The sequence below is a fragment of the Rhinoraja longicauda genome, chromosome 20 (genome assembly GCF_053455715.1).
Source record: "Rhinoraja longicauda isolate Sanriku21f chromosome 20, sRhiLon1.1, whole genome shotgun sequence".
NCBI classification, from domain to species: Eukaryota; Metazoa; Chordata; class Chondrichthyes; order Rajiformes; family Arhynchobatidae; genus Rhinoraja; species Rhinoraja longicauda.
In genome coordinates, this window is record NC_135972.1 from 20,398,242 (window position 1) to 20,422,775 (window position 24,534).

Here is a 24,534-nt window from a genome sequence, read left to right on the forward strand (position 1 = left end):
GTATGTGTCTGTTGTAAGCAAACGGGGAAGCAAACGGGGAAGCAAACGGGGAGGCAAACGGGGAGAGAAAGGAGTAAGGGCTGAGGGAAAATAGAGGCTGTATGGTCTCTAAGACAGACCCTCCATCAAGTAGAGAGCTTGCACTGGGCTCCGGATAGTACTTCCATCGAATGAAGGAGGCTGCTCTTTGAAGAAGATCATCTAATCTTTCATTCAAAGGAGCGGACCCAAACTTCTCCCAGATAACGGGCAACTGGGGGGCGAGGACTGGCCTGGGGCAACCCTGGTGTGAAGTTTAGTGTAATGTTTAGGGAGCAGAGTGGGAGGGGCCTGTCGTCACTGACGGTTGCTCTGTTTGAACTGCCCAGCTGCCGGGTGATTGGATCTCAAGTGCAAAGCTCGCATTTGGACAGCGCTCGAAAGAGGTTTGGCTCGGAGGCATTTTGTCAGATGACAAATATATCCTATAATAATATATCGTACAACTAGCATTTCAGAATGCCGGTTTCGGTGATTTTTAAGCTGCTGCGGTTTGAGTTCTCGCTTACACTGATCTGAGGTTAGTTTCTGTGATGGGGAGGAGAGTAGGCTATTGTTGATGTCACTGGGTGTGTGATGAATACTTGTTGTTCATCTGTTCGAGAAAGACGTAAATGGGCGATATGCAGCACAGCCACAGGCCCTTCAGCCCAATTAGTTGATGAAGGGTGAGCAAGTTGCCTATATCTATTAATTCACAAAATACTGGAGTAACTCAGCAGGTCGGGCAGCATCTCGGGAGAGAAGAAATGAGTGACGTTTCGGGTCGAGACCCTTCTTCAGACTGATTGATACTTTGTTATCACATGTTGTCACAGTGCAATTCTTTGTTTTGCATACCATACACAAAGTATGTAAAGAGTTGCCACATTTAGGGCACTGACAAAGTTACAAAGTGTTCAATGTTAGTCCCATTTGCCCACATTTGGCCCATATCCCTCTGAACCTTTCCTATGTTTATATGCTGTAGTTGTGTAAGAAGGAACTCTAGATGCTGGCTCACCCCAAAGATGGGCACAAAATACTGAAGTAACTTTCTGAGTTACTTCAACATTTTGATTCTATCTTAGATGTTGTAGTTGTCTGACCAATTGATCCATATATCCACCAACTTCAGTGTGGGAAACTTGCCCCTTAAATCCCCTTTAAATGTTACATTTCTCACTTTAAGTCTATGCTCTCTTATTTTGGACTCCTCCTAGGGGAAAAGGACTGCCTGTTCACCTTATCTATGTCGTCAGGATTTTTTTTATACCTCTGTAAGTTCACCCCTCAACCTCCTGTGTTCCAGGGGAAAGTCCCAACCTCTCCTTACAAATCCAAGCCTTCTGGTCAAATAACATCCTTGTGAATTGTTTCTGCATCCGTTCCAGCTTAATGGCATCTTTCCTATAACTAGGCAAACAAGACTGCACACACAATACCCCAGGTGTGGTCTCGCCAACATCTTGTACAGCTGCAATATGGCAACCTAACTCTTGTACTCAGTGCTCAGACCAATGAAGGCAAATATATTAAATACTTTGTAACTCTTGAATCCTTCTTGTCTCGCTCCTTGTTTAATCTCTGGCCTTTATCAAAGCATTTGCCTATCAAAACACCCTTGACTGTATTGACCTGGCGCGTCTTGTCCCACCCGTCCTCTCTACACACACACACGCACGCGCACACACACACCCCTACAACATCTTATCTAACTGGGATGTCACGTCAGCGAACTATGTACCTGTACCCTTGGGCCTCTCTGTCCCACTGTCCAGGGCCCTGCCATTTATTGTGCATATCCTGCCCTAGTTTAAGCCTCCAAAAGGCAGCACCTTGCACTCGTTTGGAGTTAAGAATCATACTGCATTTTGGTGAATCTCCTCTGCAACTTGACTGCAGTGATGATTAACATGTTCTGCACTCTCTCCTCTGAAGTTTCTAAATGTTTACATGATTTATTGTGGTGTTTTTGTGTCCTCGCTTAGGGTCATGGATTGTCTTCAGCAGAGAGTGTTACAGCTGTTAAGGAGATTTCGGAGGGAATGGTGCCATTTACCGGAGCGAGAGAGGACAACAGTCTGTGGTGCCGACAACATGATCTTGGTTTTGCAGCTTGCCATGGCTGAGGTGAACAAAGAAGTAAGTTGTGTTTCTCAACGGGATGGACGATGATCTCAGCCCCCCTGCTTTGGGTTTTAAATCTTTGATTAGTGCTAACCAACAAGAGAAGATTCCAAAGATAGACACAAAGTGCTGGAGTAACTCAGCCGGCCAGGCTCTGGAGAACATGAATAGGCGACGTTTCGGGTCAGGACCCTTCATCAAACTTTCCAATTTTTTTTTTTTTTCCATTTTGTATCTATTGTCTTTTCTTTTAGTTTAGAGATACAGCATTGAAACAGGCCCCTTTGGCCCTCTAAGTCCACACCGACCATCAATCACCCATTTGCAGTAATTCTGTCATCCCACTTTCTCGTCCATAACCTACAAACGAGGGGCATTTTTACAGAGGCTAATTAATCTACAAAATCCGCACGTCTTTAGGATGTGGGAGGATAACGGAGCACTTGAACGAAACCCACGTGATCAAGGGGAGAACATGCAGACTCCACACAGACATCACCCGAGGTCAGGATCGAACCAGAGCCTCTGGCGCCATGAGGCATGAAATCTACTGCTGTGCTGCCCTGTGGGAGAATTGAACACTTCTATCACCCTTGACATTTACGAGATCTTCCTAACCAAACCCCTCAGTAGTTTGACCCTGATTGAACATGCCTGGGAGTGCACACGACTGTGATAGCAGGCAGTTAAGTTAATGATCTAGGAGCTAAAGGGTCAGGACATTGATCCAGGGAATGAATTCAAACCCTACCACAATGGCTGAGGAATGTAACCACAACCCTACCTCGGTATGGATCTACCATGGGTTTGTTTAGTTTCGTTTGGAGATAGAATGGAAACGGACCTTTCAGCCCACTGAGTCCTTGCCGAACAGAGATACAAGCACACTGAACTACCCTACATATATACATACACATACACACACACATGGCAGTTTACTATTATACCAAGTCAATTAGCAAACAAACCTGTATCTTTGGAGTGTGGGAGGAAACCGGAGCACCTGGAGAAAACCCATGCGGTCACGAGGAGAATGTACAAATTCTGTACAGACAGCACCCGTAGTCAGGATCGAACCCGGATCTCTGAAGCTGTGAGGCAGCAACTCTACCTCTGTGCCACCGTGCTGCCCACCAATTTGGATTGCTCTACGTAATTTGGATTGCACTATTATGATCTGATTACCTTGTATTACTGATAATTTATTTGCTTCAAAATGATCCAATTGCTGTAAAAACTGATGGTTCATTAATTTGCCATCCTTGCTCTGATCTGACGAATTTAGTTTAGAGATACAAAGCAGAAACAGGCCCTTCGGCCCACTGTACTGATGCACCACCATGTCGTTGTCATGGACTATAAATACCCATCTAGTCCTTGAGTCAGGAAAGAATTGTGTTTGGTTATTGGGTTCTGGCCTTGTCAATGAACTATCTAAAAAAAAAAACCTGCCAGTCTAAAATTCTGAAGTTATCAATCAAACTACCTACAGCTCCAGTATATTGATAACAAAAGGAACTGCAGAAGTTGCTTTATAAAAAAAATGACACAAATTGCTGGAGTAACTCAGTGAGTCAGGCAGTATCTCTGGATAACTTGGGTGATTATTTGGGTTGGGACACTTCTTCTGACTGAAACGTCATCTACCCACGTTCTCCTGGGATGCTGCCTGACCCGCTGAGTTACTCCAGCACTTTTAGATTTTAGATTTTTTAGATTTAGAGATACAGCGCGGCAACAGGCCCTTCGGCCCACCGGGTCCGCCCCGCCCAGCGATCCCCGCACATTAACACTATCCTACACACACTAGGGACAATTTTTACATTTGCCCAGCCAATTAACCTACGTACCTGTACGTCTTTGGAGTGTGGGAGGAAACCGAAGATCTCGGAGAAAACCCACGCAGGTCATGAGGAGAACGTACAAACTCCGTACAGACGGCGCCCGTAGTCAGGATTGAACCTGAGTCTCCGGCGCTGCATTCGCTGTAAGGCAGTAACTCTACCGTTGCGCCACCGTGCCGCCATAACTGTACTTTGTAAGCCAGCACCTGCAGTTCCTTGCATCTACCATGGACTTTGTATAGGTTACTCTATGTACTTGGACGGTATCGGGCGGCACGGCGGCGCAGCGGTAGAGTTGCTGCCTTACGGCGAATGCAGTGCCGGGGACCCGGGTTTGATCCCGACTACGGGTGCTGTCTGTACGGAGTTTGTACGTTTATACTGTTGTGATCTGCGTGGGTTTCCTCCGAGATCTTCGGTTTCCTCACACACTCCAAAGACGTACAGGTATGTAGGTTAATTGGCTTGGTAAGTGTAAAAATTGTCCCTAGTGGGTATAGGATAGTGTTAATGTGCAGGGATCGCTGGTCGGTGCGGACCCGGTGGGCCGAAAGGGCCTGTTTCCGCGTTGTATCACTAAACTAAACTAATTGGATTACACTAATAATCTGGTTATTTACTTTTGGGATAATTTTGTATTATTGATTATTGTATGTTTATTTGTCGTGTTAGTGCATTTAATGTCCCTGCAAAGTTGCAGCAAGGAAGAACTGTTCCGTTCCTGCTGCATGTGACAATGAAACACTCTTGATACAATCTGTGGCTTCATTTGAATCATTTTCTATTCTATTCTATATTCTATGTAGAGCGTGGGTTTTCTGATTTGAATCTTGCTTATTCCTTTTAGGCTTGTGGAGAATTTGCCATAGACTTGAGCGATCTGCTCCTGATGTGGAACTATTTACTTCGGGAGAAACTGGGGTTACTGCATGAATCCAAAGAGGTGCCTGAAGGATACACCAGAGTCCGAGAAACATACCAGTCCTTTCTGATGAGAAGTAATTTGGTGGATCTGATCGATGTGTACAAGATTTGTGCTGATCTCCGTACTGAAGCTGATCTTGGGGAGATGATGACCGTGGTAAGGAGAAGTTAGAAAGTTACATTGGGAAATGAGACATCTAATGACGGAGTTCAAATACAATTTCACTGGGCAGAAAATGGAACTTGTTAATTCACTAAATTCCTAGTTTTGGGGGAAAAGTCATAACAAAACTACCCGAACCAGTGCAGGTCTGGACACAACAGCTTTTAATTGTGTTAGATTTTATTTGACTGGGTGGCACGGTGGCGCAGCGGTAGAGTTGCTGCCTCACAACACCAATGACCCGGGATCCATCCTGACTACGGGTGCTGTCTGTACGGAGTTAGTACGTTCTCCCTGTGACTGCGTGGGTTTTCTCCGGGTCCTCTGGTTTCCTCCCACATTCTAAAGACCTACCTGGTTTGTAGGTTAATTGACTTTGGTAAGAATTGTTAATTGTCCCTCGTGAGTAGGATAATGCTGGTGTACAGGGATCACTGGTCAGCGCGGACTCGGTGGGTCGAAGGGCCTGTTTCCGCGCTGTATCTCTAAACTAAACTGCCTTCAACCACTGAAGATCACCTCACCTTCTGTCTCCTTTCTCTGTTCGTTTACTTATTTACTTATTTATATATTTATTCATTTCCCTATGTTCTCTAAATCTCTGTAAAGCGTCTTTGAGTATATGAAAAGCGCTATATAAATAAAATGCATTATTATTATTATTATTATTAAACTAAATATATTTTGAAGTGCTGCCGATTCGAGTGATCAGTGTTGCTAAATGTGGAATCCTTCAGGTTGAATTGTTGGACTTCCTAAGTGGCTCATCATTGGAGAACATCACTCCCTCAGCGCCCTCTTCTTCAGCCAATGAACAACACCGGTCCACTTCCAAGGTGAGGTGATCAACTTTGAGTTAAATGGTGACATTTTTTTAATTTTGTGTCTGGTTGTGCCTTGGAATGAAAAGAACATGGAACTTAGAAAAGGACAGCACGTGAACAGACCCTTCAGCCCATAATGCCTGTGCTGAACATGAAGCCAAAATAAACCAATCTCTGTGATCCATATCCCTCCATTCCCAGTATACCCATGTGCCTAACTAAAAGTGTAAGAAAGAACTGCAGGTGCTGGTTTAAACCAAAGATAGACACAAAAAGCTGGAGTAACTCAGCGGGACAAGCAGCATCTCTGGAGAGACAGAATTGGTGATGTTTCGGGTCGAGACCCTTCTTCAGACTATTTTTAAAAAGCCTATCTAAAAACCTCTTAAAAGTCTCTATTGCATCTGCTTCCACTAGTCCTGGCAGTGCATTCCAAGATCCAACCACTCTTTCTTTTTTAAAAACTTGCTCTGCACATCTCCTTTAAACTTTGCCTCTCTCACCTAAAGCTGTGCCCTGTATCTTTGATATTTCCACCTGTGCGGGGGGGGGGGGGGTGGAAATGTTCTGACTGTCTACCCTATCTGTGCCTATCATAATGCTGTATAACCCAAACATTCACAGGGAGCACCTCCAAACTCCGTATAGACTGCACCCGTAGTCAGGATCGAACCTGGGTCTCTGGTGCTGCGAGGCAGCAACTCTGCTACTCCACCACCGTGCTGCCCCATATCCTGTATCAGGATGAAATGTACAAAGTTTTGTGTGGGTGCTTTGCCCACTTTAACACTGCTCTGTAATGCTCTGTTGCAGATGGTAGCACGTTGGAGGAAGATCCTTTGTGATTACTTGACCTTGATGGTAAACGCGAAGAGTGACCTGGCAATGGCGTGTGTGTTCAACCTTCCCGAGCGGGGACTAGGGAGGGATGCTTTCACCCACCTCCGGCACACAGCGCGCAGCAAGCAGATGTCGTTGTACCTGGTGAGCCTGGAGTCTGAGTCACTGGGCCAGTACTTGGTGGAGTTTAGATGGATGAGGGGGTATCTCATTGAAACCACCAAAATAATGAAAGGCCTGGATAGAGTGGATGTGGAGAGGATGTTTCCACTACTGGGAGAGTCTAGGACCAGAGGGCACAGCCTCAGAATTAAAAAAGGACGTACCTTTTAGAAAGGAGATGAAGAGGAATTTCTTTAGCCAGAAGGTCGACCTGGGAATCTAAAGGTCATAGACGGCGGTGGGCATTTTTAAAGTGGAGATTGACATGTTCCTGATTAGTAAGGGTGTCAAATGTTATGGGGAGAAGACAGGAGAATGGGGTTGATAGGGAAAGATAGATCAGCCATGGTGGAATGGCGAAGTAGACTCAATGGGCCGAATGACCTACATCTGCTCCTATGACTGATGAATTTTAGTTTTAGTTTACAAAAGAACACAAAGTGCTGGACTAACTCAGCAGATCAGGCTGCATCTCTGGAGAGTTTAGTTTATTATTATTGTCACTTGTGCCGTTAATAAAGTGAAAAACCTTTTTGTTGCACGCTACCCAGTCAACAAAAAGACTATACATGATCACAATCAAACCGTCCACTGTGTACAGATACAAGATAAAGTATATATCATTTAGTACAAGTTTAAATCCAATTAAAGATAGTTCAAAGGCCTCCAATGAGATAGATCAGAGGTCAGGACTACACTCTAGCTGATGAAAGGATGGTTCAGTTGCACATGGAGAGGAGACATTTTGGGTCAAAACTCTTCTTCAGTTTAGTTTAGTGATACAGCAGGGAAACACGACCTTCAACCTACCAAGTCCATGCTGACCATCGATCACCTACCTGTTCGCACTAGTTCTATGTCATCCTGCTTTCTCATCTATTCCCTACACATTAGGGGCAATTTGCAGAGGCCAATTAACCTACAAATCTGCACATCTTTGGGATGTGGGAGGAAACCGGAGCACTTGGAGGAAACCCACGTAGCCACCGGGAGAACGTGCAAACTCTGTACAGATAGCATGCGCGGTCAGGATTAAACCTGGGTCTCTGGTGCTGCGAGGCAGGAACTCCACAGCTGTGCCACTGTATGGCCCTTTGGGACCATTTGCATGGATCCTGCCTGTGGTTCGAAGGTTTAGTTTGTTTAGTTTATTGTTACGTGTGCTGAGGTACAGAGAAAAGGTTTTGTTGCATGCTAACCAGTCTGGAAATATAATACCTGATTCCAATTGAGGCGTCCACAGTGTACAGATTCAGGATGAAGGGAATAACACATAGTGCAGGTAAAGTTTGATTATAGATGGTCTGAGGATCTCCAATGACATGGATAGTAGCTCAGGACTGCTCTCTAGTTGGTGATAGGGTGTTTCAGTTGCCTGATAACAACTGGAAAGAAACTGTCCTTGAATCTGGACGTGTGTGGTTTCATACTGCTGTACCACTTGCCTGAGAGGAGAAGAGGGAGTGATTAGGGTGATGCTGGTCCTTGATTATACTGGTGGCCTTGCAGAGGTAGTGTGAAGTGTAGGTGGGCCGGGGGGGGGGGGGTGTGGGGGTCTCCATTACATAAGCTAACATTTAGCATTTCTCCCATTGAAGGCCGCAACGTCCTTCGTTAGATGCTTGGAGCTCGGCAGTAAAAGCTGTGCCCCTTCGATTGAAGATCCGTTGATGCAGTGTGCCAAAGGGCTGGTGGATCTGGTGCACTTTGTGGACAAGTTGCAAGAAATAGTGGGAGAGACCTCCGACCCCAGGTACTGGCGCTGGCTTGAGCTCCTGAATAAAATCAGGCGGTCTGCATTTTTGCAATAAAGAACCTAGCAAGATCGCTGAACTTGTGTTCAAAATAAAGCTACAGGGAATCTAAGATGGTGTCGAACCCAGGCGACTCTTCGTGTGTTGGTCACAGAAGTGGATCTACAATCGCTCCACTCTTTTTAAAATCTCTAATCTGTAAACTGTGATTGGCTCGATTGTAATCGTGCATTGTCTTTTCGCTGACTGGATAGCACGTAACAAAAGCTTTTCACTGTACCTAGGTACATGTGACAATAAAGTCACACATAAGAACAGAAAATGGTGGCTATACTCAACTGGTCAGGTGTCATCTGCGGAAAGAGCAACGGTTAATGTTTCGGAATGAAGAACTGGGGAAGGAGTCTAGTTCATTAAGCTAGGGTGGCACGGTGGCGTAGCGGTAGCATTGCTGCCTTACAATGCCAGAGACCTGGGTTCGATCCTGACTATGAGTGCTGTCTGCATCGAGTCTGTACATTCCCCCAGTGATCATGTGGGTTTTCTCCGGGTGCTCCGGTTTCCTCCCACACTCCAAAGACATGCGGGTTTGTAGGTTAACTGGCTTTGGTAGAATTATAAATTGTGCCTAGTGTGTATGATAGTGCTAGTGTACGGGCATTAGGCACACGGTGCCTAGTGTGTATGACCGTGCTAGTGCACAGGGTTGTGTCTGGTGTGTATGATAGTGCTAGTGTACGGGGTTGTGCCTAGTGTGTATGACCGTGCTAGTGTACATGATAGTGCTCGTGTACGGGGTTGTGCCGAGTGTGTGTGATAGTGCTAGTGTACAGGCATTAGGCACACGGTGCCTAGTGTGTATGACCGTGCTAGTGCACAGGGTTGTGTCTGGTGTGTATGATAGTGCTAGTGTACATAATAGTGCTCGTGTACGGGGTTGTGCCGAGTGTGTGTGATAGTGCTAGTGTACGGGGTTGTGTCTGGTGTGTATGATAGTGCTAGTGTACGGGGTTGTACCTAGTGTGTATGATAGTGCTAGTGCACAGGGTTGTGTCTGGTGTGTATGACCGTGCTAGTGCACAGGGTTGTGTCTGGTGTGTATGATAGTGCTAGTGTACGGGGTTGTGCCTAGTGTGTATGATAGTGCTAGTGTACATGATAGTGCTCGTGTACGGGGTTGTGCCGAGTGTGTGTGATAGTGCAAGTGTACAGGGTTGTGTCTGGTGTGTATGACCGTGCTAGTGCACGGGGTGATTTCTGCTCGGTATGGACACAATGGAGTGAAGGGCTTGATTCTGCATCGTATCTCAAAATTCTAAAGCCCCAGAAGGAGTGGGGGCTTCCTCAGTCTGGTTAAAACCCAGTGACCCAGGGATAAACGGTAAACAAGGTTTACAGGCAGTGCGGGCCGAAGGGCCTGTTCTTGTGCTGTACTGTTCCATGTAACAAACAGTGCTATTTAATTGACACTGCAAAAGGGGTCGCATGTGCTGGAGGGCTGAATTCAATTCTTCTGCACCTCATGACTCCAACACATGATACCAACACATGTACTGCTCATGTGTTGCTCCACATGTGACTCCATCACATGATTCCAACAGGTGGTGGCGCGCTGCATTCCCTCCTTTTACACTGCATGATTCCAGCATAGTTTGACGCCCCATTTCTCCACCAGAAGGTGGGTGCTTTTCATTCCTGAGGCTGGGTAGTCTGGAAAGCAATCGTGAACTGTGTCTGCGCAGAGTGTGATGGGGCCGTGGGGGGGGGGGACGGACGGGGACGACGACAGTGGACCTGGTTGGGTTTTATCGTGTTTACGGCCAAGGTGAGAAGTGCTGAGCTTGCATTGACCCTTGTTCTTGGAGTGAGGATCGAACAGCTGCATGTTTAACTCTGACCCCTTCCACATACTGGCATATCTCCAGGTGTTTAATCAATCAGCTACTCCACGAAAAGCAGGCAGCCAAGTAATTGTAACTAATTAACTTGCGGCTAGTGCTGTGTGTGAACTGACCACAACTGGTAATGCCTTTGTCATCTCCTTTGTAATACAGACTTGCCTGTACATCTGAGCCAGTCCAAGAGGGCCAGTTCTCTCCAGCTATTGCAGAACACAACATCTGTATAAGGGGTTACACTGTGAGCTGAACTTGGCCAGCTGTTGTGAGCACACCCTGGGCCTCAACTTTTCCAGTGAGCCAGTGTCTGAGGTTGGGATGAATAAATTTAAAAGGCTAGTGCTGTTGTGATCTGAAAACGCAATTTGAGTTCAAATCAAGGGTGTTTAATTGTCAATCGGAGTAATGTCATCAGGTCAGGTCACCCCAATGCAGGAAGGATGTGGAGGCTTTGGAGAGGGTGCAGTGTGATTTAGCAGAATGCTGCCTGGATTAGAGGGCAGTGGCTAGAAGGAAAAATGCAACAAATGTGGATTGTTTTCTCTGGAGCATGAGACTGATAGAAGCAGATAAAATTATGAGAGGAAATGATAGAGTAGGCAGTTAGAACCTTTTTCTGTTCCCCAGGGTGTTAATATCAAATAATAGTGGGCACAACTCCAAGGTCAGATGGGCAATGTATTTTTTATATACGAGGGTGGTGGGTGCCCAGGATGCCCTACCAGGGGTGGTGGTGGAAGCAGATAGATTAGTGGCATTTAAGTGGCTTTCAGATAGGCACATGGATCATGTGCAGGCAGAGGGGGTTAGTTTAACTTGGCAGCATGGACAGCACAGACAGTGTGGGCTGAAGGGCCTGTTTCTGTACTGTTCTATATTCTACAACATCCTGGCCTGCTTAGCACCATCGACATCTCATGAAAAGGGTAGATAGAAAGAATCGAAGAGGCTGATTTAAAAAAAAAAGACACGAAGTGCTAGAGTAATTCAGCAGGTCAAGCAGCATCTCTGAAGAACATGGATAGGTAACGTTTCGGGTCGTGACACTTCTTCACTTTGCAGAAGGATCAGCTTCGACTTTCTGCAATCTGAAGAAGGGTCCTGACCCGACACTCCAGAAATGCTGCCTGACCCGCTGAGTTACTCCAACACTTTGTGTCTTTTTATTTACCCTCCCCCTCTCTCTCTCTCTCCCCCCCCCCCCCCCCCCCCCCCATGAAAAGAGGATTGAAGATTCAATGCTGAGGGTGTAACTTGTGTTTTCAGCGCTGCGGGGAGTCAGATTCTGACTGCCATCTGGAGACGGCTGATGAAAGGACACTGCAGTGAGAGCCCGTTGTGTCGTGCTGGTGGGGAGGTCCAACAGGAACTAACGACCAGGATTGCCAACGCGGCCAATGCCCCGGCCAACGCCGCTGGGGCAAGTGCGGCCAACAGCAGCCCTGCACAGGTGAATCTCCTTCAGCTTTAATCCCTCTCGTCCGTCGTGATGCTACGTGTCACTGTGCACCCTCTTCACACGCTCCGGAAACTATATAATCCACAGATTACACCAAAGTATCTGACTGTGCCCGTGATGACTTTTCTTAATCTTAATGAATAATCCAGTACTCATCGCAGCTCTGCACGAGACTGCATGAAATTGCAGAGTGTTGTGGACATAGCCCAGTCCATCACACAAAACCAGACTCCCCACCATCAGCTACATGTACACTTCACGCTGCCTCCGGAAAGCAGCCGACATTAAATCAAGGACCACTCACACCCCGGTCATTCCACTTTCTCTCTTCTCCCATCGGGCAACAGATCCAAAAGCTTGAAAGCACAGATTCAGGAACAGCTTCTTCCCCCTCTGTTATCAGACTCCTGAACGGTTCTCTCATAGGCTAAGGTTGTTCTTCCCAATCTTCCTCAGTCTACCTCATTGTGGCCCCTGCACTTTTTTTACCTGCACTTTCTCTGTAGATGTGACACTATAATTGTGCACTCAGTTTTATTTTCTCATTTGCACTACCTGTTGTACTTGTGTATGGTTTGATTGTAATCGTCTATCGGTTGACTTGCCTGAATGACACTCGGAACAAAGCTTGTCACCATACCTCCGCACACTGTGACAATAATAAACCAATACCACTAATAATACAAACTAGTTAGTGAAGCGTTGCAGAGCTGTGGGGAGATTACTTTAACTTGGCATTGCGTCTGGCACAGGCATTGTGTGCTGAACGGCCTACTCCTAGACAATAGGTGCAGGAGGAGGCCATTCGGCCCTTCGAGCCAGCACCGCCATTCAATGTGATCATGGCTGATCATTCTCAATCAGTACCCCTTTCCTGCCTTCTCCCCATACCCCCTGACTCCACTATCCTTAAGAGCTCTATCCAGCTCTCTCTTGAATGCATTCAGAGAATTGGCCTCCACTGTCTTCTGAGGCAGAGAATTCCACAGATTCACAACTCTCTGACTGAAAAAGTTTTTCCTCATCTCAGTTCTAAATGGCCTACCCCTTATTCTTAAACTGTGGCCCCTTGTTCTGGACTCCCCCAACATTGGGAACATGTTTCCTGCCTCTAACGTGTCCAATCCCTTAATAATCTTATACGTTTCGATAAGATCTCCTCTCATCCTTCTAAATTCCAGTGTATACAAGCCTAGTCGCTCCAGTCTTTCAACATATGATAGTCCCGCCATTCCGGGAATTAACCTAGTAAACCTACGCTGCACGCCCTCAATAGCAAGAATAGCAAGAATAGCACGGCCTCAATAGCATGTGCTGTACTGTGCTACGTTCTTCAACACGGTCTTGCTCATCCTCAAAGGATAGAGTCTATAGGAAAGTTCTTTCAAAAACCCAGCACAGACACAATGGACTGAACAGCCTCCTCCTGTACTATATCATTGTATCGCGGTTCAGTAGATTTCCTCCTTGTGAAAGACAAAGTGCTGGTGTAACTCAACGGGCCAGGCAGCATCCATGGAGAACATGGACAGGTGTTGCTTTGGGTTGGGTCCCTTCTTCAGACTGACTAAAGGGGTGGGGGAAACGACAGTGAGAAGGGTGGAGGGGCAGGACAAGGAATGGCAGGTCATGGGTGCAGAGGCAAGCGCTTTTTTTGACAGGCAGATGGTTGGACGAAGGCCAGAGATGTCTGGAGTGGTCCAGCGGTAGAGTCACTGCCTCACAGTGCCTGAAACTAGTTTGATTCTGACGATGGGTGCTGTCTGTATGGAGTTTGTGCCTTCTCCTTGTGATTGCATGGGATTTCTCCGGGTGCTCCGGTTTCCTCCCACGCTCCAAAGACGTGCAGGTTTGTTGGTTAATTGGCCTCTGTAAATAGTGCCCAGTGTGTGGGATAGAAGTAGTGTATGGGGATTGCTGGTCGGCGCGGACTCGGTCGGCCGACGGGCCCGTGTCCAGAAACTGGGCTACTTCTTTGCTGCTTCGTCTTCCTTATAGGTGCAAGCAAACTGTGACCTGATCACAATGGGCTTCAGCTAGACACACTGGGAAAGGAACCAACCGTGACCTTAACAGAAACAAACAGGGCTGGCCTGTGCATTGTGTAGGAAGGAATGGCAGATGCTGGTTTATACCAAATATTTTGACACAAAATGCTGGAGTAACTCAGCGGGACAGGTAGCAGCTCTGGATAGAAGGAATGGGTGACATTTTGGGTCTGAAGAGTCTTGCCCCGAAACGTTACCCATTCCTTCTCTCTAGAGATGATGCCTGTCCCGCTGAGTTACTCCAGCATTTTGTGTCTGTCTTCTGGCCTTTACATTCCTCCCTGTAACGGGCACTTTTTGTTTTCATTGTTAGCCCAAAGCTTACGCCATCAACCGTGCCACAGCCTATGGAGGGAGACAGACAGTCAAGGCCTTCCTCGCCATTCTGGATGAAGAGGCGGCCAAACATCCGAGCCGAGGCAAGGCGGAGCTGCTGGATGGACCGGCGGAGCAGGCTGGACCGCTCGGACTACCGTGCATGCTGACCTTGTTCAGGTAGGGTGTGGGACACCACAGCTGGGGCGCACGTGCCCTTTGTGACTTTGGAAACCCAAGGAAATGCAGACATTGGTTTACAAAGAAATACAAAGTTTCATTAATCCCATTTTATTCTCCTGCACTTTAATTCTAGATCCCCAAAGCAATCGAGTGGCTCCTCTCCAAAGGCCTTGCGCCATCGCATTCAGAGACGGCTCCAGCAAGGAAAACCCACTCAGGTAATCCTTGACAATTCACAGGAATATTAGCATTCTGTTACAGCGGCTGATTCAGTCTGGTCAGAGGATGTTCAGTTCTGCACTCCATGGCTGCCGATTCATCTTTTCCAGCTTGCTTTTGTTTGCAATCAAGCATAGAGGCATATAACATGGAAATATGCCCTTCGGTCTAATATGTCCATGCTCCCCATGTTGCCAATCTGAGCTAGTCCCATTTGTCTGAGTTTAGTCAATATCCCTCTGAACTTTTCCTATCAGTACCAGTCTAAATGTTGTTGTAGTACCTGCCTCAACGACCTCCTCTGGCAGCTCGTTCCATACACCCACCACATTCAGTGTGGGAAAACGTTACTGCTTGGGTCCCTTTTAAATGTGGGAACCGTTTCAATAGTTTTTCGAGGTTTTGTTTGATCAGATATTTGTCCTGCTTTACAGGTATTTAGAGATATAGCACAGAAATAGGCATTTCAGCCCACCTGGTCCGTGCCGACCAGCGATAACCCCATACACTACTTTTATCCTGCACACTAGGGACCATTTGCAATTTTACAGAAGGCAATTAACTGGCAAGCCTGTATGTCTTTGGAGTGTTGGAGGAAACCGGAGCACCCAGAGAAAACCCACGCAGTCACAGGGAGAACGTACAAATTCCACACAGACAGCACCTGTAGTCAGGATTGAATTTGGGCCTGTGGTGCTGTAAGGCAGCAAGTCTAACGCTGCACCACGATGCTGACCCAAGTTTGCTCTACGGCCTCAAGTGATCCCACCCAGGACTGCAACTCCAGACCTTCCCTGTCACTCACTGATCATGATAAGCATGGATAAAGTGCGGAAACAAGAATCTCCAGATGCTTGCTTACCAAGGAAAGACACAAAATGCTGGAGTAACTCAGTGGGTCAGTCAACAACCTTGGAGAACATGGATAGATGATGCTTCAGGTTGGGACCCTTCGTCAAACTGAATAAGACTGGATAACGTGAACGCACACAGCTTTTCCCAGGGTAGAGGATTCCAAAACTAGAGAACATAGGCTTAAGGTAAGAGGGGAGAAATTTAAGGACCTCGGGGGCAGCTTTTTCATGCAGGATATATGGAACGAGCTGATACTATAACAACATTTTGATCATTTAAACATCGGAGTGGCACAGCGGTAGAATTGCTGCCTTGCAGCGGCAGAGACCCGGGTTCAACCCTAACTATGGGTGCTGCCTGTACGGAGTTTGTGCGTACTCCTCATGACTGCGTGGGTTTTCCCCTGAAGCTCCAGTTTCCTCCCACTTTCCAAAGACTTAGAGGTTTGTTGGTTAATTGGCCTCTGTAAATTGTCTCTAGTGTGTAGGATCGAACTAGTGTAGGGGTGATCCTTGGTTGCCGCGGATGCAGTGGGCCGAATGGCCTGTTTCTGCATCTTATCTCTAAACTAAACTAAAGTACATGGATAGGAAAGATTTGGATGGATACCGGCCAGGCGCCATAAAATGGGACTAACAGATGGGGCAGGGCCTGTTTCTCTGCTGTATGACTCTATGACTATATGTATCCGTTAAGTGTAAATGGTCATTGATGGTTCCTTTCCCTGTGTGTCCAGCTGGGGTCCATTGCGATCAGGTCACAGTTTGCCGGCACCTATAATGAAGAGGATGCAACAAAGAAACCGCCCAGTCTATGCCAGATCCCAGTCCGTGAGCATCTCGGACCAAAGCTCACCCCAAACATCTCGTGTGGCAGCAATTCATCAACAGATGGTAAGCAAATGTGCTATCTGCACGGCTCTTATTCACTCTTTGGGCAGCACAGTGGCACAGCTGGTAGAGCTGCTGCCTCACGGCGCCAGAGACCCCTGTGCAATCCAGACCTCAGGTGCTGTCTGTGCGGAGTTTGTACATTCTCCCTGTGACCACGTGTGTTTCCTCCGGGTGCTGTGTTTCTTTCCACATCCAAAAGACATGCAGGTTTGTAGGTTCATTGACCTCTGCAAATTGTCCCTAGTGTGCGTGATGGAACTAGTGCATGGGTGATTTCTAGACGGTGTGGATTCAGTGGGCTGAAGGGCCTGTTTCCAAGCTGTATCTCTAAACTACAAACTCAAAAACGTCTCCAGAGATGTTGCCTGACCTGCTGAGCTACTCCAGCACTTTGCGTCGTCAGTGAGTTGTTCCTGGAGTATTGACAACAGATTTAACCTTAAATAAAACAAAATGATGTACTGGCTAGAGATTGCACTAAAGATTCACCAAGGTGGTCTCTGGGATGCTGGGCTTTTTGAATAAGGAGATGTGGATGGTTCTATTCTTCAGAGTTTAGAAGAATCAAATGTGACCTTGTGTTGAATGTACAAAAGTCATGAAGAATTTGACCAAATAGATGGAGCCAGGATTATCTCCCCTGGCTGAGATGTCAAAGTCTCAGCATAAGGGAGTAGGCATCTCAGGACAGAGATGAGAAGTTTCTTTACACTGAGGGCGGTGAATCTTGGAAAGTTTCTGCCCCGGAATGCGTGGAGATTCCTGCACGGAAGACTGCGAGCGCTAGATTTCCGATTACAGGAGAGTTGGGGGATGGTGCTGAGGATGTAAATGGATGAACATCAGTATGGATGACAAATGCTGACTCCTGTTCCCGTTTCTTGTCTTCTTTGATCACAGGGAAGGCAGAATCCATGCCAAAAAAGCGGGCACACGGACCGAGCCTTGGGAACGTTGTGGGAACTGGGAAAGGCAACGGGGTGGAAGGGAAACGGAGACGGTTGGAGGCGGATTGTGGGGGTGAGAATCGGGAACCAGATGATGCCAACGAGAGGCAGGGCACCCTGGGGGGACAACCCTGCAAGAAGAAAGCACCCAGACGCGTCAACACCAAGAAGTTAATCCCCGGACAATTAAAACTGACAAGCTTCTTCAGAGTTTAAAAGGTTTTTCTTGTTTTAATAGCTTTTAAATGTTAAATCTACGCATTCCACACAATCAGTTTGTTTGAATCTATTTTTAAGGTATAATAATCTTACAATTATGGGTGCAGAATATTCAATCTTAGTTATTATAAGTACAGTCGTTGTCACAAGTTCAATAACACACAAAATCACATTAAAGCTTTCACCATTTGGACTGTGGAGGACAGACTAGAGTAATAATTGTGATCGCATTAAATGCAGGAACCATGTAGATGTACTGAACTTTCTGGACTGCGTGGCTTGAAGCAGTCATCAATTTTGCCAGCAGGGTCTGTACACTCGTCCTAACATGCAGCGGAGAACTGCAAGACAAGAAAAACATACATTGTTATTGAGGCTTTGCAGATCTTGATCTAATGTAGGTTTGGAGTATTAGAAGGGTTGGTGGTTCTCACTGACTCTGTGAATGTATCTCTCTATGATTTCTAAGATTAAAGCCGGCTTTTGATTCAATAATGTCCCAACCAATTCTTTCCTGCAACTCAATGTTCCTACCTGATTATGTTTTTATTTTTTTTAGAGTTACAGCATAGAAATAGGCCCTCCAGTTGACCAACTCCACCCTGACCAACATTCACCCCAAACACTAGGAACAATTTACAGTAGGCAATTAGCCTAATATCCTGAAGATAGACACAAAATGCTGGAGTAACTCAGCGGGACAGGCAGCATCTCTGGAGAGAAGGAATGGGTGACGTTTTGGGTCGACACCCTTCAGTCTGAAGAAACATCACATATTCCTCTCCAGAAATGCTGCCTGTCCGCTGAGTTACTCCAGCATTTTGTGTCTATCTTTGGCTTAAACCAGCATCTGCAGTTCCTTCCTACACATTTAGTATACTATCCTGTAAGTTTTCAGAGTGTGGAGAAAATGATGGGTGATGCTTTGAGTCAGGACCCTTCTTGAGACTGCATTGAGTCGAATGTCACCCATCCTTTTTCTCCAGAGATGTTGCCTGGCCCGTTGAATTACTCCAAGACTTTGTAGCCTCTCTCAACCTTCAAACCTGTATGTCTTTGGAGTGTGGGAGGAAAGCGGAGCATCCGGAGAAATCTCACGGATTACATACAACCTCCACACAGACAGCACCCATAGTCAGGATCGAACTTGGGTCTCTGGTGCTGTAAGGCAGCAGCTCTACTGCTTAACCATCTCCATATCTCCTAATTTGCCTCGGCCATCAATGCAAACTCAGCCAAGGAGTGTAGTTTAGGCTGAGAGTATTCTGAGTCTTGAATAAACTTAAAGATGAACATAGTACAGCACAGAAACTGAGCCATTTCTGAACATGATGCCTGGATAAACTAATCTCCTCTGTATGTGACCCATATCTATATGCTGTATGTGATGCCTATCAAAAATGCCCTTCTAGCTTGGTCATGTCAGATCTGATTTCAACTTCAACTCCGCATTCCTGTTCACCCACAATAAACTAGTGTGTACAATAGTTTAGTGCACGGGGTGATCTCGGGTTGGTGTGCAATCAGTGGGCTGGAGGGCCTGTGTTTGCGCTGTATCTCTAAAGTCTCAGGTTGTAGCCCAGCTTCATTGTTTTGGGCACATGGAAGTTGCCTTGGGTGGCGGTTTGAGTCGGACCCAACTCACCCCCTGAACCCACGGGTAAAATATCACCACCGAAACGCCCCCACTGACCCCTGTCTACCTTTGATATCAAGTTCAATCTACATCTTTTGTTGTACAATGGGGAAAGAGTGGGAGAACTGGACTCAGACTATTGCATGGAGGGCCAGCATAGCACAAAAGGCTGAATAGCTAGCTGCCTGTTGTGCTGCAGGGATTTTCTGTGAGAGATGGTTTAGTTGAAAATTCTTGGACTAAAAAATGTTTCACTCAGTTTAGATCTACGATTCAACGATCTTCCTCTGCTATGTAGTAACAAGGAATTACAGATGCTGGTTTATACCAGAGACACAAATTGTTGGAGTAACTTAGCAGGAAAGGCACAATCTCTGAATCTGAGTCGAAGAGGGGACCTGAGCCGAAAAGTCGCCTATCCTTGTACTCCAGAGATGGTGCCTGACCCGCTGAGTTACTCCAGCACTTTGCATCTATCTTTGTGAATCTTCTTCTGCTCCTCTCCAGGATTGCAAATCCCCACTCAACGGTCACGTCTCGACAATGACTTACCGGCAAAAGTTCTCCTGTCCATGTGAAACGTTGCCCCACTTTCTTCATTGTCGGGTTCTCTCTGCATCTCCGGCAACTCAAACTCGTTCCCTTGGTCATACGCCTGGGGGGTTTCAGTACTCTTGGCGAAGATGCCAAGTGGTCCTTTCACTGATCTGAAGCCTGGAGGGGGTTTGGAGAACCTCTGGATTTTAAAAGGTTGTAGAACAGTTTTGGGGTCTGTCTTGAAACCCAAATCCTAAATGGAAAACAAGATTAGATTTCAATGACATTCTGCATTAATGCATTACTGTAAAACATCTCAAAGCTGCTTCATAGTTGCATGATCGGACAAAGATTAAAAGAAGGACCAATGCTCGGTTAAAGAGGTTGGTATGAATGAAGCTAAATTGGAAAGAAGAGAGTGGTGAAGAGTTTAAGAAAGGGGATTGAATGACCCCAGCTACATAGATGAGGGAAGTTGGGATTGTTCGAGCCCTACAACATGGAAAAGACCCTTCAGCCCATTGAGTCCGTGCCAACCATCAACTGCCCTTGACAACCATTTATTCCTTCCACATTCCCATCAACTCCCCCTACTGAGACACTATCGCTCGACTTACATTGGCCAATGATCCCACCTGTTTTCAAGAGAAGAGATTACAATTACAAGAGAGAATTTAAGAGGATAGCTCAAAGTTCTGAAGGGTTGGTTAGGGTAAGGATGGATGAGACATTGTTTTCAATGCTGGTTGAACAGTAATCAGAGAGAGAGACCCAAAGAGTTGAGCAAATGAAACGGAGGTAAAGTGAACAAATTTATTTTCCATACTGTACGTAGTTATTATGAAATGAATAAAAACAACAAAACAGTATTTAATGAAGGATAAACCCATCTTACGAACACCCAACTTATGGACATTCATACATAAGGCCTCACACAATATTATTCAACTCAAAAGTTTAACATGTTATACATACATTCTACCCGACTGATGACAGAATTCATTTATTCTTCACTATTAGTAATTCTTCTGATTCTTATGTCCTTTCGATGTTGTTATAACAGTCTGGAGATTATCGTATTGCTCACCGTGGGTACTTACCGTATTGAACGATTTTCCAAGTTATGGACTAAATCAACTTAAGGGCGTTTGTAAAAGTAGAACTCTGTCATTTTCCATGTCATTTGTAGTGACTTCCAAAAAGAAAAAGAAATTGGATAAATACTTGAACTGCAAACAATTTGTCTGGGTGTGGGAACATTGAAGGGAACAAAGGCTAAGATGATGCTTTGACAAAGTGCCAACAAATGAGGACTAGTTTCTATTGAAAATTCCCAGTGACAAGATTGTAAAAATAGGGAAGTGATTTTTACACCAACTCCCAGGAGATGGGAGGTCTGGAGAAACGCCAGCTACTGACAATATCCATTAAGTTTATCCATCTGTATTAACTATCTTCAAATGGAGAGAGCAGACAGATTTGCTGAGGATTAAAACAATGAGTTACACACATGGAGTTAACTTACTGGAAAGAGGAAGACTTTGGGGTCTACTTGGCCTGTCTGAAGAAGCTGGTTGGTCCTGTATGATCCTGGGGACCTTCTGCTCTCTGGGTGTTTCCCAACAGCCATCATCATCTCCTGGCTATAGTCGTTTGGGGGCACATTGACTTCTTCCAATTGCCCAAGAGCTCTGATGGAGGAAGAGGAACAGTCTCGGTAGAAGAGGACAGAGATGATGAGAGCACCGTAGACAGAGGAAAGCATTCTAGCACCAGTTGCAGGTTGCTTCAAGAGACGGAGAAGGTTTGCAGTGAAACCTGAAGCGATTAAGAAAGTAGCTGGCCCGTTACTGCTGGGAAACTCTCGCACCTATCTTTATATCCTTGAAGATCACGAACAGACTTCCTGCCAAATCCATCTGACAGATTAGAGATGCCATTTACTGAAAGTAATATCTCTGATTCATCACTACAGGAGCTGACTTGGTCGTTTTCTTTAATGCAGACCCGCTAATGTCAAAAACAGTGGCGGTCTTAATGAATTCTTTGAAGAGAAGAGGTGTCCTAAGGTGCAAGATAGGATGAGATGTTTTCCGGAGAACAGCAGTCTAATTTAAGATGCCAAGCTTTAAACAATTCTTGAAGAGATTAGTCTTCCTCCCTTAATCTTCACTCCTTCCAAGTTAATGTTCTCATACAAAATCCCAGCCCAGCAAATTAAATTTCTTAATTAAATATTTCTAATCCCCGACAGATGATTTTTGAGTGGAGAAGCTTTTTGTTGGAGAACAAATTCCCAGCTGCGACGAATCTAATTTAAAACACAAGAGTTTAGCAATTCCTCAGGAGTCTCAACCCTTAATTAAAAACCATTAGGGCTTTTATTTGCATCGCGTTATTCAAACATCAGAACTGTTCACAAATAACAATGACGATTTATGTTAATAAAGTGCTCTAATATCAGAAAGATTAGGAACTGTGCAATGTATTATCTTCCTCTTTTAAAAGTAATTATTTCAGAGTGTTCTAGTTAATCTCCGGTCTATTTATTCACATAATATTTATTGAATATGATATTTGACCAGTAAAGAATTAAGATGGCAGCAAATTCTGATTTGTTACTCTACAGTTGGAGAAAGTAGCGTTTGGGAAACAAGAAATATTTAAGCAAAAGAAAATATACAAAGTGCAACCGATTTATGAATTAGAATTGGAACTTTGTACACTGTTGGCAAGTCAATTGTTTTTACAGAAGGATTTGCTAAAATATCTGGAGACACAAGGAACTGCAGATGCTGGTTTACAAAGCATGGAGTAACTCAGTGGGTCAGGCAGTATCTCTGGAGAACATAGAGAAGCGATGTTTCGGGTCAGGATAATTTCTTCGGACCCTTTTTAGACTAACTTCCCAGTCTGAAGAAGGGTCCCGATCAAAAACGTTACCTGTCCATGTTCTCCAGAGATTCTGCTTGACCCACTGAGTTACTCCAGCACTTTGTGCCTTTTTTTGTAAACCAGCATCAGCGCTTCCTTGTGTCTGAAATATTTAACAAATCTTTCTGTGGAACTATTGACTTGCCGATAGTGCACAAATAGACAATAGGTGCAGGAGTAGGCCATTCGGCCCTTCGAGCCAGCACCACCATTCAATGTGATCATGGCTGATCATTCTCAATCAGTACCCCGTTCCTGCTTTCTCCCCATACCCCCTGACTTCGCTATCCTTAAGAGCTCTATCTAGCTCTCTCTTGAATGTATTCAGAGAATTGGCCTCCACTGCCCTCTGAGGCAGAGAATTCCACAGATTCACAACTCTCTGTCTAAAAAAGTTTTTCCTCATCTCTGTTCTAAATGGCCTACCCCTTATTCTTAAACTGTGGCCCCTGGTTCTGGACTCCCCCAACATTGGGAACATGTTTCCTGCCTCTAACATGTCCAACCCCTTAATAATCTTATACGTTTCGATAAAATCCCCTCTCATCCTTCTAAATTCCAGTGTATACAAACCTAGTCGTTCCAGTCTTTCAACATATGACAGTCCCGCCATTCCGGGAATTAACCTAGTAAACCTACGCTGCACGCCCTCAATAGCAAGAATATCCTTCCTCAAATTTAGAGACCAAAACTGCACACAGTACTCCAGGTGCGGTCTCACTAGGGCCCTGTACAACTGCAGAAGGACCTCTTTGCTCCTATACTCAACTCCTCTTGTTATGAATGCCAACATTCCATTGGCTTTCTTCACTGCCTGCTGTACCTGCATGCTTCCTTTCAGTGACTGATGCACTAAGACACCCAGATCACGTTGTACGTCCCCTTTTCCTAACTTGACACCATTCAAATAATAATCTGCCTTCCTATTCTTACCACCAAAGTGGATAACCTCACACTTATCCACATTAAACTGCATCTGCCATGCATCCGCCCACTCACACAACCTGTCCAAGTCACCCTGCAACCTCATAGCACCTTCCTCACAGTTCACACTGCCACCTAGCTTTGTATCATCGGCAAATTTGCTAATGGTACTTTTAATCCCTTCATCCAAAGTTGCAATTCAAATTGATAAATCAGTTGAGAAAGCAGCGGCACAGAGTTGCATTGTCCAAGCAACATTCCAGAGCATGCATCTCGATATACACCACAATACAACCTGCTAATCGCACCTCACCAGCCCGATACTTCCAGCCTTCCTGATACAACGCACCGTGAAGGTGGACTGAATGGGAGGAATGGACTCACCGAGCCTGCGATGGACTGGGCTGTGTTCAACACTCTCTGCTGGTTCAGGCGGTGAAGAGCAGAGCAATTGCCACACCAGGCTGAGATGCATTCCCGTCAGAATACTTTATGTAGTGTGTCTGTAGAGGTTTGAGGAGATCCTTGTGTACATGCTGAATCTTAGTTTCTTGGTTAGTTTCTTTAGTTTATTGTCACATGTACCGAGGTACAGTGAAAAGCTTTTGTTGCCTGTCAACCAGTCAGTGGAAAGACTATACATGATTACAATCGAGCCATCCACAGTGTACACATACAGAATAAAGGGAATAACGTTTAGTGCAAGGTAAAGTCCGATTAAAGATAGTCTGAGGGTCTCCAGTGAGGTAGATGGAAGTTCAGGACTGCTCTCTAGATGTTGATAGAATTGTTGATACAGAGTTGCCTG

General features: G+C 45.6%; 1 protein-coding gene across 4 annotated transcripts in view; it reads left to right on the forward strand.

Annotated features, from left to right (window-relative positions):
* parpbp (PARP1 binding protein) overlaps window positions 1-18,169 on the forward strand; it is a 49,948-nt gene extending 31,779 nt beyond the window's left edge. For 3 of the 4 annotated variants that reach the window (XM_078417121.1, XM_078417123.1, XM_078417122.1), the window contains exons 2-11: window positions 2,010-2,163; window positions 4,840-5,073; window positions 5,817-5,915; window positions 6,717-6,887; window positions 8,504-8,658; window positions 11,824-12,007; window positions 14,378-14,559; window positions 14,696-14,780; window positions 16,373-16,529; window positions 17,430-18,169. In XM_078417121.1, the coding sequence (XP_078273247.1) occupies window positions 2,014-2,163; window positions 4,840-5,073; window positions 5,817-5,915; window positions 6,717-6,887; window positions 8,504-8,658; window positions 11,824-12,007; window positions 14,378-14,559; window positions 14,696-14,780; window positions 16,373-16,529; window positions 17,430-17,692 (1,680 nt within the window). In that variant the 5' untranslated portion in view covers window positions 2,010-2,013 and the 3' untranslated portion in view covers window positions 17,693-18,169. Of the gene's footprint in view, window positions 1-1,261; window positions 1,299-2,009; window positions 2,164-4,839; window positions 5,074-5,816; window positions 5,916-6,716; window positions 6,888-8,503; window positions 8,659-11,823; window positions 12,008-14,377; window positions 14,560-14,695; window positions 14,781-16,372; window positions 16,530-17,429 lie in introns of those variants that run through there. The other variant, XM_078417125.1, reaches the window with a different exon arrangement.
* The last annotated feature ends 6,365 nt before the right edge of the window (window positions 18,170-24,534 follow it).